Genomic DNA, 19,389 nt, shown 5'->3' on the forward strand with positions numbered 1-19,389 from the left:
GATCAATGAGTGCAGCAGAGTCAAAATTCATCTCCGTGTTCTGCACTCGCCATATTGCACCGACAAACAAGCGGGATTCTGTTGGTCGTCTTCTTGTGTTGGGTCCATGTCAGATAACAGCGCAGAATATTGCAGGTAGGCGATCCCCGCCAACGTAGAAGCACTCCAAAACCCTACACCGCCACCTCCCCGACCAACTGCTTCCGTTACTGTGGATACATGCATCGAGTCATTCGTGCCTGCAACCTGTTTGCTTTGTTGCTGCTTCTCGTTGACCGTTGCTGGTTTCATGTGCGGTAAGTAGTCGCAGGCCATGAACGGTCGAGCCTCTTCACGTTCCATCATCAAACTCACATATGTCTTGATGACCAATAATACTCTTGTCTTCTTCTTCTTCTTCTTCCCATTTGGACTTTTTGGGTTAAGCTATGACAAAAGTGAGAAAAACCCAGGATTAGATCCACGAAGATGAATAATTTGTTTGACTTGTCGCCATCGTCTGAAACCTAAGTTTTTGTTCAAAAGGCAAGCAAGAACTTCACCTGAAGCACTCACTCAGCACAAGTATTGTGTCGAGAAGGTCAGACCAGAATTCATTGCAGGAGAGCAAAAGATAGAGTCAGTGTATTGAGTTAGCTTCAGGTTATGACAACAATTAATTCTACCATGCATTTAGGTATTTAATCTGCAGATAAAAATGCTGATAGATTTCCATCATTTACATACATACTACGTAGACAACCATAACTCCATCCATTCTTTGTTCTCCATAAGTGTAAACCAATGTCATGCTTATTTACATCTAAAAATGTTGATCGAGTGATGAGGTTGGTGGTTGACTTAATGGGGCCCAGCTGATGGTAGTAGGGCAGACATTCCAAGGATTTAAATGAGAAGAATGAGTAGTATTATACATACCACCAAGACAAGAACCACATGACCATGTATTTATTGTGTGATTAGAACTTGCATTCCTAATAGAATAAATCCAAAAGTGGGAGGATGTACATGATTTTTATCTAATAGTGGATGGCGATGTTGTCGCATTATTTGTTTGTCTTGTTCTTGATCATTTAGAATTTTGCAAGCAAACTCCTACTCCAACCACAACCAAATGAGGCCATATTTGTTGCGACAAATGTAGGTGAACCAAATTGTGAGCAATCGATATGCTTCTCCAGTATTCAACTCAACTCTGTTCGTATGGATTACGATGCTTTTTTTATATAGAATATTTGGTTCTTAGCAGATGCTTGCTTAAACCTTTTATGGATCCTGACATGGAGATCACTCAACCTTCTTCCGGTGGTGCAGGGCCAGGCTTACGCCATAGATCATTCTTTAACGAGGAACACTCGGTGGTGCGGACTTTGCCCGGTGACGGGGTGTCGCAGTCGCTGCCCAGTGCAGATGAGGTGGGGGGAGCTCCACTATGGATGGATCGTCGCGAAGCACACCTGCTGCGCTCACGTCACCGTGCATTAAAGGGAGTCGATTTTCTTGTTTCTTTTGTAGTTTATATTGATTTGATTTGATGTTTACCGAGCTCGCCCCGTCTTGTTGCTTGCGAAACCACATTCACCTTCACCGGAGTATCGTATCCCGGGCTAATTACAAAGTACATTACCGATGATCCTCTGCATGGATTTGATCTTGGCTGATGGGACGCCGAGCGGCGGCGAGGAGTTCGTGGGATCGCGATGCTCGTGTGTGAATGGGCGTGTGGGTGGAGCGTTGTTCTGGTCCCTCTCGGTAATGCCGCTACCACCAGAGGAAGAGCACCAATGCAATCACAGTATGTAATTTTCACAGACGTGGTGGGAGGTAAGAACGCTGGATCGTCGGTGTTTTGCGGTCATCAGCTGGTACTGCTTTCGGGTTGACGGATACTGTGTCGGTACACGTGGATGTGCGACGTCAAGGAGCGGATCACATCAATCCATCCATCACAGCTTCCGCCAACCCACCGACTTCCCCTTCTGTTCGGCCATTAATTCCATCGAGAACCCCGCGTTTAATCATCGCATTTAGTTTCCCAGTGGTCATCTCTCCCTTCGACGGGTAACTGAGGTGGGAAACTCTCTTCTCCTCTTAGTGTCTTTGCCCTCTGGTATTGACATGTCTCGTCCGGATGGAGAGTATAGTTTTTTCAGCCTGGAGCTTTTCGGTCTCTCCTCTATGCTTCTCTGCCTTTCTCCATAACGCTTCCATCCTTTTCGGCGGGTTTGAACTCGGTTGGCGGCTGTTGCTGTCACTAGAAAGACAAGATGCCAAGCAGGGTTTGTGGGTTTCAGCCGGCTATCGACGGCAAGCACCGAGTTTCTTCTGCGGCATGTATGAGCGATATTACTTTTTAGGGAGAGGGCTTCAGGAAATATTTTGGAGGAGGTCAGGTAGATTCAATCACATGGCCTATCCTGGTCTTCTTGCTACGAGGTGGTTCACTGAAGATTTTAGAGGGAACGAGGGGTTGCTGACATCCCTTGGGGCTTCACTGAAGCATCCTTCGAGAGAATCCGAACTTGTCACCGACATGATTAGTAACACTAGGATGATTGCTCTGCAATCCATTTGAGTTTCTCAGTGGATCGCTGGATGCCTCGCTCTTTTTCTTTTTCTTTTTTGTTAACCATAGCTTGCCTATTGCAATTCAACTTGCTTTACTGTTCTAAGCATTTACATACTACAATCATCTAACCATATTGATGTTCCTCTCTCAAGACCCCACGATGTTCTTGAAGAAAATAACATATTATTCATAAGCTTGTCCAAAATGCCTGAAAGCCTCTGCTTTCTTTTTGTATGCTAGAGATGAATGTATTGCCCTTTTCGACTTTTAGCAATTCTGGTGAGCCATGTTGGACAGAGATACAGTGTCGTTGGTAGATTGTTCCCCCTTGTGTTTGGAAGGATTGGTCTGTTTGAGACTCTATCTGTTGCCATCTTTTCACAATATATTACCCTTGCATGATTATTTCCCTGCAGGAAGCATGGTTGGATGGAAGAACCTATCATGGTAGAATCTTCTATGAATATGCAACTGATAGAAATCTCAGAGTTATGACGTTTCATCTAGGAACCAGAAGCAATGAGGATACTAGCTAGAATTGTATATCTAAAGCAGTAACTGTGGTTTGTTCGTCCGATATGTCTTGCAAAATAAGATGATTATACTTGTAGTTCATCTGCAAGAACTTTACCCTTGTTTCTAAAGCAAAATGTATCACTAAAAGAGTTCATATGAATCTTTCCTTCATATTGTGTCCTTGATAAATTAATAGATGGGTCTCAGGTACTTGATGTTAATCTTGTTTGGTCACCAATATCTGATTTCTTAAGTTGATATAACTAGAGAGGTAAAATCTCAATCATCTATTCGTCGACCTTGGTAGACAAACATTAACTTCCTTTCAATTACTTTCATCTTCTTTGTTTGTGAAGTTTTCCAGATAATTTGTGTTTCCAAATATCTGGTGAAAATGCATTAATCACAATGATATTTTTTTCGTACATCTCTAACATCATAAGAATTTGCACATACAAAAAGGAGGAGGTATATGATTTTGATAGTTTGTGAAGATATTGTTCTACTCAAAGATACTTGTTATCAGTTAGGCCCCCTCCAAGAGAGTATATCTATTATGTGAAAATTTGTTAGGATATAAATCCTTAGACTGGCCATCTTATCTTATACCTTTGCTAGGTGGATGCGATACTTTGATAGTTGATGATGTCATTGCATTGCTCTTGTCCTCTTTCTGAAACATAGCCTATATGTTGCTAAAATGACAGTGATGTCCTTGTCTCATTTGTGCTTAATGTTACCTTGTTCCAGGTCATCTTGTTTTTGGTTGCTCAAGTGCTTCTTTAGGGATGTGTTTGACATTTTACATGATGCTTGGAGCTACTAGTTCGTGATTATTATGATGAAAAAATGAAGCCTCAGAGCCGTGTGCTTATCAGAGTGTAGACAAGTAAAATGTCTGATACCCTCAATGAAAAGGTAATTCTTAGTTGAAGCTGTTTTTTCTAATTTAAACAGTGAAAAGTATAAAATTGATCCTCTATTCAGCAGTCTTTTGTTGCAAAAATATGCTTTTTGATTGCAATGATTTTCATACAAAAGTATTATTTGGGTAGGAGTTTACTACGTATGCATTTACTTTTCAGGTTGGAAGCGACACTCATGAAATCGTACCTGTTCGAGAGGAAAAACGGCCAAAGCTTTCCATTGATGTACCCACAAGAAATATGGGGCTTTCCTCCATGAATTATCTAAAAGCAAATGTGCCTTTAACGCCGGGTTCCGATTCCAATAGGATAAATATTCTCCCCATATGTAGCCCTGCATCTGCAAAAATGCATCCATCTCCATGCTCGACATCATCTAAGGGTAAAACTTTCATAAAGAAACTTCTTTCAGGACTAAGCTTCAAGTTCCAGCCTTCAGCTTCAGAAGTAGAGAGATACGAGACTCAAGCTCCAGAGGCATATTCTGCGGAAAAAGGGGAAAAACCTTCCCTGTTGGGCTCGTTTTCCTTTTCAAAATTATTCAGCCCGAGAATTAGGAGGACTTCATCGTTGCCAATCAACTCAGATTTACATGGCAAGAGTCCACATGGCAGTACAATGGTTCATAACAGCTCCTTGGAAGTAAGTTGTTTATCATCCATGGGAATTAAAATTTTAATTATATCATCTTCACCATTTTAGTGAAATCATACTTTATTTTTGCAATTTGCATGAGTGAGTTTCATTGAAATTCAGCCATTGTTGGAGATGTGCTGCGCTCTTTTTTATTTTTGTCTTACACTCTTCAGTTACGAATTCCATTTGCTTTGTCAGAGAAAAGAGGTCCAGCATCATATATCTCGGTCGCTTTCACTCCCCACAGATATCAAACATATCAAATCTAAAAGTATCAAGAGGATGAACTCCCTAGGCGGTGTATTCCGAGTAATTCCTTCTACTCCACGTGTGGTGGACTTGAGTAGCCCAGTGGCAGATTCCATCACTCCCATAGACTCTGGTATATCATCAAAGCATCTTTGTGATAATATATACATCTTTGTGATACAACTTTTCTCTTGACATCTTGGCTATTTAAACCATGCAATATGATCATCTAGACGTCATCTGTTTAGTTTGCAGCAGTTTATAAAAGTGACACAGATGGAAATAACTGGTTTCTAAAGCTCCAAGTAAAATGCATTCTTTTCATCATCATCTAGCTACAATGGTTGATTTATTTATTTACATTATTTAGCTATTGATGGTGATGGTGAGGACATACCTGAGGAAGAGGCTGTCTGTCGAATCTGTATGACAGAGTTGTCAGAAGGCAGTAATACTCTCAAGCTAGAATGCAGCTGCAAAGGTGAACTTGCATTAGTCCATCAAGAATGTGCTGTCAAGTGGTTTAGCATTAGAGGGAATAGAAATTGTGAAGTTTGTGGGCAGGAAGTTGAGAATCTATCTGTAAGACTGCTACGAGTGCAAAGTGTTCAGACGGCTACAACACTCCCAGGCATGTCCAGACAAAGAACAGTGTATTTTTACAGGTAAAAAGTTAAATACATAGTCTTGAATGTTCTAACAGGGACGTACATAGTCTCATTATCATTGCACATGATTGCAATAACATTGAATTCTGTACTTGCTAGAGAATCAGATTTTTAGATGCTTTTATGAGGATAGTATTAGTAGCACCATATGGCTCCTCCACTTTCTCAAGTAGACATTTGTCTCTTAAAACTTATTAGGAAGCCTATCCTAAAGCATTGGTCTTCCATCTTGAAAGCTTAGTGTCAGGGAAGTAGGATGGTTCGTGAGGGATCTTACAAAAAGAAAAGCCTTATTCCAGGTTAGATTTTATGTTTAATCATCCATTGAGAAAATGGACTCCCTCCTATCTTGTATGATGACCTTCTAGACAAGTCATGATCGGTACTGTTCCACCTAGGTTTTATTTTTCATCAGATGTCAAACTGTTCTGAAAACAAAGTTACAGACAGTCTATCAAATTTGCCTTCCTAGAAGGCTTACATGGTTCATCACCCTACCCCAGTTAGCTAACCTATGTGCTGAATCGTTAAGATCTTGATGTATATGTTGAAAGTTGACAACATTGACCTCCTTGGCCAACTTTACAATGTCCTTGTGTAGGTTCCAGAGGTACCTTGCCAAGGCAGCTATCTGTGATCATAGACAAAATTGGTCCATTCTAACGAGTCTATACAAACGGCTAAGCTGCGCCACCCACACTACTGGGTCCTTTCCAAGGCTTCCAAAATGGCCCTTCCCTTCGCTTGGTTTGGGGTTTGCACCTTGCAATAAGCCGACCCTGGTTCGTTATGACTAAGTAGCCCCAACCTGCAGTACTAGATAGATGTAAAGGAACCATCACACACAATGATAAAGTCATGCATCAACACTTTTCTTCTATAAGTCTGGTCATTCCCCTCAGGGTATTGGATATTGTTTAGGAAATCAATAGTGCCAGACACTATTTTCCAGAATAGAACATGTACATTGATCTGGTGGTTGTGGTAATGGCAATCATTCTTGTTAATCCACAGTTGCCATAAGGTATTAGCTATCACTGTTCGAAGCAAGATTGTTTCATCTCTAGGCCTACCCTTTTGTTCCTCCAACCAAACCCCAAACCTCCAATTATCAAAATCAGAAAAGTCTAATTGAAACTGATCCCTGATCATACTCGATAATAAACCAGCACATCTACAGGAAAACAGTTTATGAACAGTAGATTCTTCTACACTTCCAAATTGGCAAAGCAGAACCAGGGAATGTATGATATTAGCTATGTGGTCCAAATTAGGCAGCCTATTCCACAGTATTTTCCATTAAAAAAAAATAATTTTGGGATAAACATTCAGCTGCCATAATGCCATCCAACCAGACCAATTATCATTCTCATATGGTACTCGCTCTCTCAACAAGTGATAAGCACTCTTGACGGAGGCTTCACCACTTGGAGTAAGAACCCAAAACCAGGTATCATCACCAGGGTTGCTAGAGATCTAAATGTGTCACCGGGGTTGCTAGAGATATAAATGCAGAGAATTCTGTCTAGTAAGAGGGGATGGAAGCAGTTAGACAATATAGCCAAATCCCGGCAATTATTTGTTCGAAAATCTGAAACCATAGAATCAACGAAATTAAATCCACATTCACAAAAGTAGGCTACCTATTAAAAGGTATGTTGTCAAACCAAGGATCGTTCAGAATATCAGTGGTGGTTTCCATGTGCCAAGCAACGATGAAGACCACCCCGAATAGATGTGATTAGGTTACAAATGTTTTGCTAGTTCCATGAGGTAAGCCGTTTGAGTCTATGGTTCCAGGGGTGTATCTTGCCATACTTAGCTCTTAGAATGTTAACTCATAAAATGTCATCGTTGTTGAGAAGAGGTAGAATTCTTTTTGCACGCAAGGCTTTCCTAACCAGTTTCAGGTCATGTATACCCAACCCACCATCTTTCTTATACCTAGTAATTGTATCCCACCCAATAAGGTTCATCTTGTTAGAATAACTGTCATTGTTCCAGAAGAATTTGTGGGACAGGCATCTCATTCTTTTGAGTATGTGTTCAGAGATTTTGGTGTTCATCAAAATATGAGTCAGCAGTGAGCTTTAAGACTGAATTAATTAGCATGGCCTTCCCAGCCTGCGATATGTTCCTTTAAGCCAACCTTGGATTCTTCCTGGCCCTATCCACCAGAGAAGTATGGAATCTCATAGGAAGAGGACCACAGGTGATGAATGATCCCAAATACTTCATGGGCCGGGATCCTTCTTTATAATCAAGGGAGTGAATGATTTAACGCTTAACAACTAGAGCACTGCTGTGATAGAAAAAATGATCAGGCTTGTCTTTGTTAATGGTCAGGCTAGTAAGCTTAGAATAGGTGTCTAATATCAGTTTAAGGGATTGACAGGTTTTGAGGTTAGCTTTGAAAGCCACAAAGACATCATCAGCGAACATTAGGTGTGAATTCCTAATTCCGTGAATGTTAAAAGGGGAAATTCCCTAGATTTTGCTGAGTAAGGATAAACAAATACAAGGGAAGTGGATCCCCTTGTCTGATACCTCTCTTATCCTTAAACCCCTCAGAGTGCAAGCCATTAGCATTGCGCAAAAAAATAGGAGAGGAAATGCAGGCATGGACCCATCCACTAAATTTCTGAGGAAAATTCATCCGGGACAGTGTTTCCCTTGTTGCCATCCAAGATACTTTATCATAGGCCTTACAAATGTCTAACTTCAACAAGGTCAAGGGGTTTCTACATCTAAATTTAGTGATCATGATGTTGTCATGGATGTTTCTACCTGGTGTAAAGGCTGACTGTTCATAATCCACAAGACCATCAAGAAAGGGCTTAATCCTATTGGCAATGGTTTTAGCCAAGATCTCGTAAATTACATTATATGAAGAGATAGGACCCATTAGGGTTCTTCAAGATGAAATCTAATTTTAACTGTATTGTTTCTCCATAGACTTTGTGGATTCTGTTCATCAAGACATGATATTGGGGATTTCTGTTGTTGTCCTAAGTGCTCCAATTTTTTCACTTTCCGAGTTATTTCCTGTGCTCTTGAAATTTATGAAATATTTTTGGTATATGCCCATGATGTGGCTTGTCCACGTTGCCTTGGGTCTGCTAATCTATATGGTTTTACGGTACTTTTAGTCTAATTCTTTAAGAACTTTCCACAAGTCAGAAAACAATTCAAGAATCTGTCTGCTTTGTGTTTTTATATAAAATTTCCTTTGAGCCACTTGGACCAAGGACTCGATTAAGGTCAGCCGCAAGCTCACCGGTGTTGTATCGGAGAAATACATGAATTCATGCTTCGACTTAGCTTGGTGGTGTTTCTAATGATGCTGCTTGTTCTCAGGTTCTCGCACGAGATGCCTGTTCTCATCATCATCAGCATGCTTGCGTATTTTTGCTTCCTCGAGCAGCTATTGGTAAGAAACATCTACACTTGTTGTAGCTTATCTATACATGACTGGTACAATTGGCAGGTTGCAGATGTCGGTACTGCTGCACTAGCTATTTCGGTGCCCTTCTCATGCATCTTGGGAGTATTGGCATCCCTCACCGCATCAACCATGGGTAAATTTTACTTGTGTGAGATGATAAATATAGTAGTTTAATTCATGTTCTGATGGGGATCTTTCATCCAAATGTAATTATAGTGATGAAGAGATTTGTTTGGATCTACGCGACGGTTCAGTTTATGTTGGTGGTCTTCTTCGCCCATCTTTTCTACTCCTATGTAAGTAGGACACAAATCTGCACAGACGAAAAAACTCGGTAGTGAAATCCTGTGTGTGTTAAGTATGTGATCAACATTTTTTCTTCTGGAACTGCAGCTTCATATGCAAGTCATTATATCCATCGTCCTTGCTATGTTTGCTGGATTTGGTGTTGCGATGAGCGGAAATACGATCGCCATCGAGTCGTGGAGGTGGAGGAGGAGGAGGAGGTGGCACGTTGCGTCAGCTGGCAGTCTCACTCCTCTAGAGATTGTGCCATCGTTGAGCCGACAACAGGTATAATGAGCACACACTCTCTCTCAGCATTTGCATCATCACAGTGGAGTGAGTGATAGCAATCTTTGTCGACGAGGGAAATCATTCCTCCTGATCTCTATTATGTTTGTGGAGTGGTAGATCACAAGACTGATCATTTGCTGCTGGGCCAAATGGGTATCTAAAGCTAATTATAATCTTCGGAGTTGATGGATTGGGTTTTGCTATTATATACGTAGGAATGGTCGATATAATGTTGCGTTGGAGAATTGTTTATTGTTTTACAGTCGACGAAGATAAATCTGCTCCGAATGCTATGCTGGCAAACAGTTAGTTGGATGCACGCATTAAGATCAATTGCACACGGTAATCACGTGGAATGATAGTTAAGATCATTTAATGATAGTATTAGGCAAAATGATAATTAATGATAATTGCATTAAGATTATTGAGATCAAAATGATTAGTTACAACAACGACCCCTTCTGTTTGAACGAAAAAAATAAAATAAAATGGAATAAGAAAAGGTTTTTTTTTTCGATGGTTATATATATATATATATATATATATATATATATATATATACAAAAAGAATTAAGATATGCAAACCAAACCAAACCAAATGTACTTAAGCTAACAACAAAACCCACCCAATCATCTCACATGCTATGTTTGTAGCCTAATAATGAATTAGTAGTATTAATACCATGGCATCTCATCCTCACAGGATCTCCCTGCGGGTGGCCGAACCATACCTGGCCCGCCGGATGTTCTGCCGCCGCTTCCGGTACACCGCCGCCCCCATCCACGCCAGTGCCGCCGCCGCCGCTATTACCCCTACCGCGATCTCCGTCTTGTTCCCACTCCCACCCTCTCCTCTCTCACCCGCCTCAACCATCTCCGCGGTTTCGATAGCTCCAGTTCGGATCTCGTCGTTCGCCAAGGCCGACGACGACAGCGGAGCCAGAAGTGGAAGGGGGCTTCCAGGCAATGGAGCCGGAGAAGGAAGGGAAGAGGCCAAAGGCGAGGGAGATGGAGCGAGAGAGATGCGCGCGGGCTCTAAGGGAGCAGGCGCCGACGACGACGAAGCCAGAGAGGACACGGAGTTCCCGGGCAATGGAGCCGCCGAGAAAGGGGAAGAGGCCATCGGCAAGGGAGAAGGTGGGAGGGAGATCTGCGAGGACGAAGGATCCGCCGTCGAGAGGAGGAAAAGCAGCAGCAGAGGAGGGAGCAATGCTGTCACCGCCATGGTAAGCCACCGCGCTCTCTCCCTCACGCGGTGCCAAGGGTGAGATGATAAATAGAGAGGCGATGGGTGGCCGTTACTGGCTGACGGACGTTAGAATGAATGGTTGGGATGGATGGAGTCTACGCAACGAACGATGGATCGAGACGGGCTGGTTGGTGAGGGATAGGACGGGGCAACTTCTCAATGTTAACGGGTCTCGGATCTTCGATCAAGCCGACTGCTTTGCGGAAGCGGACTATTGGATGATCTCGGCTCAAGACACCGAAACGGGCGAACGAGGTTATCAATGCGGATCCCGTTACGCCTCCTCTCCTCTTCGTACGGCTTTTTAGACAGCGTGGGATACGCCTTATTCTCGGTGATGGACTTCAATCATGCAAAGCATGCGATCCTCCGAACCCGCGCTGCTGCCTATCTTTCAACTCCTCCAAGAAAACCAAAGGAAAGAATTCCTCCATGCTCAGATCCAAAGGCTTTCTCTGGGTGATAGTAAACGCATGTTATATTGGGACGTGAGCTGCAAGAAGATAATATTAGATCTACACTCGTGTATTATAATAATTGTTAGTGAACAAACGTGTCATGGTTGGTGAGTTAGCAAATGGGTCAATGTCGAGAGTCTTCTGTCAGCTGAGCTGGATGCGAAGGTCGATCGAACCCTCGTGACGGGGTATTGATCAATGCTGAGGTCGTTCGAACCCTCGTGACGAGGTATTGATCTGCGTTCCTTGTATATCGATCCAAGCGTCGTGTATGTCGAGCTGCATCTCTGCTTCTTTGGGGTGGCTGGCAGCTCGCCTTTGTGAGATGGCCGGATTTTCCTGCAAGAATGACCCTCGTTGGGATCATCCGATGAGGCCCCTCCGACGAGCAAGTTAGTAAAGTGATCAATTGATTTTTATCCCCTTCTACCAGATGCTGACTAGAGGTTTTCATAGTACTGCACGTAGGTCAATCGTACGTGGGTTGGCATGATAGACATGTCAAACGATGTCTTGGTACGAATTCTGACTTGACGTATCTCGAGAACTGACTCTGCCTCGGGATTCCGACATGTCGAATAGTGTCTTAGTAAGAATTCTGACTGTGACCAATGGCATCGGACTCTGACACGTCTTTGGTCAAAATATACCGTATCAATAATATTGGACAATTTCATTCTCTTTTTTGACATGATTTTCTCCGTCATTTTACTACGCACTGCATGTTTTTCTAATTTCCTATCAAATCAGAAACTGAAGCATTTCCAGATTAAAGTTTACTTTTGAGCCTAACATTCATCATGTAAACTTGCCATTGCCTAAACGTGTTATGCATCGTTGACACACAGCACACTGTGTCAACACTGCAGCAATGCCATCTACCTCCATGTGGATAAAGAAACAGCATGTTAGCTTTCCACTCGAGAAAGGGGGGCTTTATAAGAAGAGAGTCCATTATTCTTTGTAATTTGAAGCCTACTTTTACATATGACTGACACATTATGCCAAAATCTTAAGTTACAAGATTTTTCACGCTGAACTAACTGCAGGACGAAATTACTGTGTTTGAGCAACTCGAAGGACTTACAATTCATCTTTGACATCCGCACCGCCACTTTTCTCACCAGCAGAAGCAGATCCATCAGAGGCCTCAGTTTTCAGGACTGATGCCGGCCTCTGGAGCTTGAATGGGATCGATGCATGCTTCTTAATGAAATTGTAGAATGCCTTCACTGTTCTATCTGCATCCACTGTGATCTACATATTTCCAGTGACAAAGAAGCACAACAATGTCATGATATGAAAGAGGGGAAGGATAAAAAGAAAGAAAGAAACATCAAGATAGTTACCGGTTCAAAACTCTTGTTTCCAGCTGGAAAGAAAAGAAGTGTAGGGAAACCATCAGCCTGAAACAATTCAAACAGATACATTGATATCAGCTTCCACATAGCAATCAGATTATATGTTTGACTCGGTTCAGCCAAGCATCAAATCCATATTCTAGTTTTTACATGATTCCATTTCATGCTTGTGAGGTGACCAAGACCAGGTTGACTGGTGAACAAAACACATCGAGAATAATTAATTGCAGAAGGAAGTGATAAAATAGCAAATTTGGAATAACTCTGCAGGAAGAACATGACACCAAATTATCTATCAAAAATCATTTCTCAAGTCGATCTGAATATTAAGATTATCAAAAAACATGTCAGGATTAAGACCTTGGCCCGAGGGTGCTCATTTGTGGTACCATCCATTTTCGCTATCACTAGAGACTCAATGCCCCGAAGATGTTTGGCAAGCTTGTTGTATGTTGGCTCTAATGCTTGGCAATGCCCACACCATGGCGCATATATCTGGATCACAAAATGAATGAATTACAAACTACAAATGAGAATGGCTTCATTTTTTGTAAATGAATCTATTCACCTCAAGAAGAACATCCTTTGATTCATCCAAAACAATCTCATCAAAATTATTTCCAACAATGATTTTCACATCCCCATCATTCTGTGCACATCCACAGAAATATAAATGCTTAGATCAGAGAAATGGACACAATAGAAGCTGGAGTGGGAAACTAAGCAACTTACTGTCTCAGGTAACGGATCCGATTTGTAGAAGGGCTTAAGCGTGTCTTCCAAAAAACCCTCAGCAAATTTCTAAACAAAGAAAACAACTCTATTATCTAGATTTCATGAATATCATAGAAATGTGATTTACCTGAAGGCTGATATGTTATTTTAATATATCAAATAGCAGGGTCTAGTTGTTATTTAAGATATACCTTAACAGCATCAAGTGTGACTTCACCCTCAAGAATAAACTTCTTAGCATCTTCATTTCCTGTGTATGCCAAAACCTGTTCAAGTCATATAACAAGAATAAGCATCAAAGGAAAGAAAGACTATAGCTGACATATCCACTACTGTAGATGAAATAGTAATGTCGCCAATCAATAGAACAAAATTAGGACAGCTTATGAGAAACATATTTACCTGTGGATCATCTCCAGTGACTCCAAAGTAATCTGAAACTGGTTTACCAACATCCTCATTGTCCATCTCCACATATACAAATATAAGCTTGAGACAGAAATGGAAAACATCGCTAGTCAGATTTCACCCAACGAAATGGAATTAGTATACTGAAATAAATACACCATATAAAAAAAGATGATTGGATTTTAGCTGGATGAAAATTATGTTGGGAAAAATATTCAGCCACTCACTTGACAAATCAGGACCCATTAATTCCACAATCAAATATCTGCCAACAAGCTAACGGGACAGAGAAAAAATACATCAATTGATGTACTAACTACTTGCATCAGAGAGACTATTCTCCAACAGCTTATCATATCGCTTAACCGGTAAATTAAGTGCTACCAAGAAAACATGATTAAAACTAACATAATCAAATATATTGGAACTATATATTTATTAGAATAGTGTACTCCTTCACAGCATCTTAGAACCAGAGATCTGCTACACATGTTCAATAGGATTATTTACTCGATAGTATAAATAGAAGAACTGTAATATCTCCATCAGCACATTCTGAAAGTTCACTAAACCCAAAACTAAAGAAAACAAAGTATTTAGTATTCTTCCGAGGATTATGCAACTGATAGAACTGCAGGGTTGAAGTATTAAAACCTACCTTTCCCTTAAAGAATTTTGCAGCCTCCTGGAATGCTGGCATGACCTTTCTGGTATCATTTGAGACAGCAAAGAGCAAAAGCTGATAAAATAAATAAATGAAGTTCCAAATGAGATGATAATTAATTGAGGTTAAATAAATGACATATAATAGCCTTATAGGATCCACCTGTTTTTTAATGGGATTTTCAAATATTTCTGGGGCAGATTCCCTTGTAAATGGAGTGACCAAGGGAAGCTTGTTGGCAAACACAAAATCAACAATTGCTGACTTACTGAATTGACCATCTACATGAAATGAAATCATAATGTCAATAATCAATATCAACCTCTTACACATCATTACAAGTATTAGCAACTCTACAGCACTACACGATTGAGCATACCAAAGTAGGATATCTTTTCTGCCTCCTTCTTCAACAACACCACAGAGGGACGTTTAGCACTGGGATCAATGTGAAAAAGCTTTGCAACATCAGGATTGACAGTTTGGTAGAAGTTGACACCATCTTCAAGTTTTGAAGCAGCAGAAAGCTCCTGACTTTCATCACCCTACAGATAATAAAAGAACAAACAAATGTTACTGCATCAAAAATCACTTTCAGCATCTGACGATATGCCCAATTAATATCCACTAATAGGACATAATGATCATCCAGCACTTGAATCCACTTTTACTTTATAAGATAGAACTTAAGTTTCACTGTTCTCTGCATATTGCATAATGTTGACTGATTAATATTGTTTCATCATACCAAAACACCATCTTAAATTTTGTTTTCTTCAAACCTTCCATAAATGATGATACGCCATATCCATATATTCTCAAGAATAAAGGTACCAGAGGCATATTTTAGAAAATAAGACACAACTTTGGACTTGAGCAAGTTAGGTTCGCTATGGACATTTATGTACCCATACCCTTGATATCCAATTTCCTAAATATAGATACTGCTTTCGTGGCACTGGACTGAAAGGACCTCAATTTCCCCAGGAACTCATTTTAACAAAATCAACTTTAATAGCAAGCCCAAGTTCTAGGCAACTGAACTGTGTTGAAGCAAGGACTGCTGCACCACTCGAACGGTATGGTATGGGCAGTACATATCAGTCCGGCGTGGGCTGGTATGCGGACCACCAACGTTTCGGGTGGTCCAGTTAAAATAATAAAAAAATAAGAAAAGTGATGGGGCTATCCAACTCGGCATTAAAAAAGAAAAACAAATTGCAAGCCCACTTCTCGCATATGATACACTGTCATCACTGCCGCTGTTTCGCAATGTCGCTGCTGCCACCGCCACTGCTTCGTGAATTCTTGGTCATGTCATTGCCGCCACTACCAGCACTTCGGAGGTGGAGCTGTAAAGGTCCTTGGCCAGGGTTGGGTGCAGTGCCCCTCGGACGAACCCCTGGGCGGTTAGCTCATCGCCCTAAAGACAGCTATCGGCCTTGAGGATCGGCCACCGAGTGGCGTAGGGGGCCCCCGGTTCCCCGGCCGGAAGATTGACCATATTCTGGGCTTGGTACAGTTCCCGTACCGGCAATGGGCGCGTTGGCACCCTCTTGGAAGGGTCGCTACCGGACGACCCGGCTGACCCTTTCCCCTTCACACTCCCCGAGCCCTCCCCCTGGGCAATGGCCCCAGGCGATTCCAGGGAGGTGCTTGAGCGGGTGGCCCGGCTCATAGGCGGCTTCCGAACCACCATCTTCGTCTTCTTAAGAGGGCGCCCCGATGCCGGAGATGCCGGCGCCCTCTTCGACGTGCCCCCCAACGGGACAACCCCGCCTCCGGAGCCTTCCTTGTCCCGAGACGGGGGCTCGACGGCCTTGGCGCTGGCCGTCCTCTTCATCGATCGTAGGTCCACCATTTTTGCAAAAGTTAGCAGCGGTCAAATAGTTCGGGACGAGCGAACGTGCCATTATATGCGAATGGCCATACCCCCGGTGGCAGGGCATAGCTCCGCTTCGACCATCCACTCCTCGGTCATCTCCTTAATCGCCCGAGAAGAGGACATGATACCCCTCAGACGATCCACGATTGTTGCGTCTCCATCAGAGAGCGACGGGGGGGCGTTATCGATGGTCCGAAAAGCCCACCCAGTGCTGAAACCCCACTCTTGATCACAACTAATATGGAAGAAACGCCTCTTCCAACTTTTGTTGTTGGAGGGCGCACCACTGATCTTGAAACCGCTGTGGGCGATCAAGTAATACTCGCCTGGTCCCCTGCCCAAGCAGAAGCAAGCCAGAAAGAGGGGCCGGGACGGCTCGATCTTAGCCCCCCGACACTCCCAGATGAAAGCCACCAAGTAGCGCCAGGAGTTTGGCGACACATGGGATGGGGAGATTCCCCAAGAGTGAAGACAGTCCCTTATGACAGGGTGCACCGGGAACCGCAGCCCCACCTCAAGCGGCCCCACTATTAACTCGAATCCGTCGGGAAACCAGTCGTACGACCGCTGCCTAGGTCGAGGGGCGTGCAGGCCGTAACACTCCGGGATGCGGTAGCGGTCCCGGAGCACTCTCAGAAGGTCCTCGGTCACCACTGAGTCCACGTCATGCCACGACTTGAGGGACTCAAGCACGGCGGAACCCTCCGAGGCCTCCGAGGAGGCGCTACCCGAAGACACACTCACCACCTCATCTCGGGAACTTGCAAAAGGAGAAGGAGAAGGAGAGGGAGGAGGAGGCGAAAACGAAGACAAAGATGAAGACGGAGACATCCCGACCTCAGAGTTCCGAGGAAGAAGCCCAGGGTCCGGGGCGAAGGATTGAAGCAAAGAGGACGGTGGAGTTGCAAGAAAGAGCCGAAGCGTGGGACAAAAAACTGATGGCAAAGGTGATGGCAACCGCCCTAAATGGGGATTATAAAAGGCGAGTAACCCATGGCCAGAAGCCGAGGTGGTCCTCGCCGAGCTTCATGAGGGGATTTGTAGGGAGCACATCGGTGGACGAACCTTGGCTTTCAAAACCCTCCGACAAGGGTACTACTAGCCAACCATGTGCCAGGATGCCATGTCATACGTGCGGCAGTGCCCACAATGCCAGCGGCACACCCGACTGCCGCACCAGCCAGTCGTTCCCCTTACTCCGATAGACGTGGCCTGGCCCTTTGCCCAATGGGGGCTCGACCTCCTTGGACCCTTCCCTCCAGTATCGGGTCAACGACGCTTTCTTATAGTTGGGGTCGACTACTTCACGAAGTAGGTGGAAGCCGAACCCTTGACCTCCATTACCGAGAAGCAAGTCCAGAGCTTCACATGGAAGAATATCATCATCAGGTTCGGGATCCCGAAGGCTATCGTCACCGACAACGGAACTCAATTCAACAACACTAAGTTCAAAGCCTATTGCCCACCCCCAAACCATGGAACCAGCTCGGTCGCGCACCCCCAAACCATGGAACCAGTTCAATGCACTTAATATCAATTTTGTAGTTATTTAAAAAATCTCAAAAGAATAAACTACCATTGAAGAAATTAACATGAGTTGTTTACAGTTTAAAACTAAAAAGGAGCTAAGAAGATACCACCAAAGAGTCCAGAAAGCCCAAAACCACTTTGCTTTCAGAAGTCAGGATCTTTTCTGCCTCATCAACTTTTGTTATATTTTCAACTCCAGGTCCTATCTTCTTCTTGATCCAGGTGACAATTGCATCCCTGATCATAAAATGATAGGAAAGAGATTAGAAAAGCTGAAGTAAGGGATTATCTAAAGAATTATGAGGAAAAAAATAGAAAAAAAAAAGAGCCACAGGTTAATAAAAGTGAACCCAAGAAAAAAGAATTCTGACTACAGACAAGCCCCTGCTTCTTTCTATGGCATCCCCATTACTTGGCAGTTCGCTAAACGACTCTCAAATTTCCACTCTTTGCTAATGGATCTTGAGAGACGTTCATTAGTTCCTTGACGCAGATATATGTCTGTTTCAGACAAGACCTTTGATGTCCGCAAGATCATCACATTAGTAGACGTTGAAACTCGGATGGAAACTAATTCCAAGAACGACTCTTAGAGAAGAAGCATTAGATATGAAGAAAAGGAAATGGGGAAAAGAACTGAAGATTCTTGAGGGGAAAAAAAGAGAGGAGAAAACACAGCAATTGGTAAGTGAACTACTGGATATGGGAAATTCGCAAAGGAATCAACCGAAATTAGGCCAGATCGAGGCGAAGGGGATTCAGATCTAAGGAAAGGGCAAACACGGTCTCCTAAAACTTACCTACTCCTCTGGCCGGGGTAGTCCCTGTGGACACCGTCGACGAAGAACAGAACGGTGGGGAACCCCTGCACCTCGAAGCGCTGAGCGAGCTCGTTCTCCTCCGTGGCGTCCACCTTGGCAAGCACCACGTCCTCCCCCCGGAGGGCCGTGGCGGCGGCTGCGTACTCCGGCGCGAGGGCCTGGCAGTGCCCGCACCACGGCGCGTAGAACTCGACCATCACGTGGCGGTGCTTCTCCAGGAAGTCGCTGAAGTTGCCGTCAGTGAGCACCACGACGTCCGTCTCATCGATTGTGGGCACCGCGTTGTGCGATCCGTGGCCGAGGTCATCGAAGGCCTCGTCCTGATCCTGGTCGTCGTACTCGGACTCATCGGTGTCCGAGTACGAGTCGTCGGCGTGGTCCCCGGAGTCCTTGTCTTCATGGCTGACGGCGACTCCCTCCTCCTCCTCGAGGAAGCTGAGGTCCTCCTCGTCGAGGTCCAGACCGGCGCCTCCCAGGGGGGCGGAGGCGACGACGGCATGGGCGAGGAGGAGAGACGAGATGGCGAGGGCGAGGGCGAGGAGGAGGACTCGAGACGTCATGTCTCCACCTCGAGGTATAAACCGTGCGTTTCAATCACGGGGTTGGCGTCGACGGGTTTTTGCAAGGAAAACGGCAGCGATGAAGCGCCGCTTGGACACGTGGGGACACTTAACTGGCGCGGCGACGTAGGAG

The 19,389-nt window shown here is 43.7% G+C and overlaps 2 protein-coding genes across 5 annotated transcripts; one reads left to right on the forward strand and one right to left on the reverse strand.

The window, feature by feature from the left end:
- The first annotated feature begins 162 nt into the window (after positions 1–162).
- LOC135585989 (uncharacterized) lies at positions 163–11,449 on the forward strand. Of its 4 annotated transcripts, none has more exons than XM_065088806.1 (11): positions 163–296; positions 1,315–2,393; positions 3,836–4,003; positions 4,171–4,653; positions 4,846–5,029; positions 5,267–5,561; positions 8,922–8,994; positions 9,052–9,142; positions 9,226–9,305; positions 9,403–9,582; positions 10,289–11,449. In XM_065088806.1, the coding sequence occupies exons 3-11, from the start codon at positions 3,980–3,982 to the stop codon at positions 10,622–10,624; spliced, it is 1,746 nt and encodes a 581-aa protein (XP_064944878.1). In that variant the 5' UTR covers positions 163–296; positions 1,315–2,393; positions 3,836–3,979; the 3' UTR covers positions 10,625–11,449. The 4 variants fall into 4 exon arrangements, with proteins under 4 accessions (XP_064944878.1, XP_064944879.1, XP_064944880.1 ...); XM_065088807.1 differs by having other exon boundaries at positions 1,315–2,388; XM_065088808.1 differs by having other exon boundaries at positions 1,315–2,070.
- Positions 11,450–12,212: 763 nt separating this feature from the next.
- LOC103970060 (protein disulfide isomerase-like 1-4) lies at positions 12,213–19,298 on the reverse strand. The gene is made up of 12 exons (XM_009383694.3): positions 18,676–19,298; positions 17,983–18,112; positions 14,840–15,005; positions 14,623–14,741; positions 14,455–14,535; positions 13,791–13,877; positions 13,580–13,654; positions 13,386–13,454; positions 13,222–13,302; positions 13,014–13,148; positions 12,642–12,698; positions 12,213–12,549 (listed from the first exon to the last, which is right to left on the reverse strand). Exons 1-12 carry the CDS (start codon positions 19,254–19,256, stop codon positions 12,376–12,378), a joined length of 1,755 nt encoding a protein of 584 aa, XP_009381969.2. The 5' UTR covers positions 19,257–19,298; the 3' UTR covers positions 12,213–12,375.
- Between the last annotated feature and the right edge of the window lie 91 nt (positions 19,299–19,389).

Source organism: Musa acuminata, chromosome BXJ1-11, assembly GCF_036884655.1.
Source record: "Musa acuminata AAA Group cultivar baxijiao chromosome BXJ1-11, Cavendish_Baxijiao_AAA, whole genome shotgun sequence".
In the NCBI taxonomy this organism is placed as follows: Eukaryota; Viridiplantae; Streptophyta; class Magnoliopsida; order Zingiberales; family Musaceae; genus Musa; species Musa acuminata.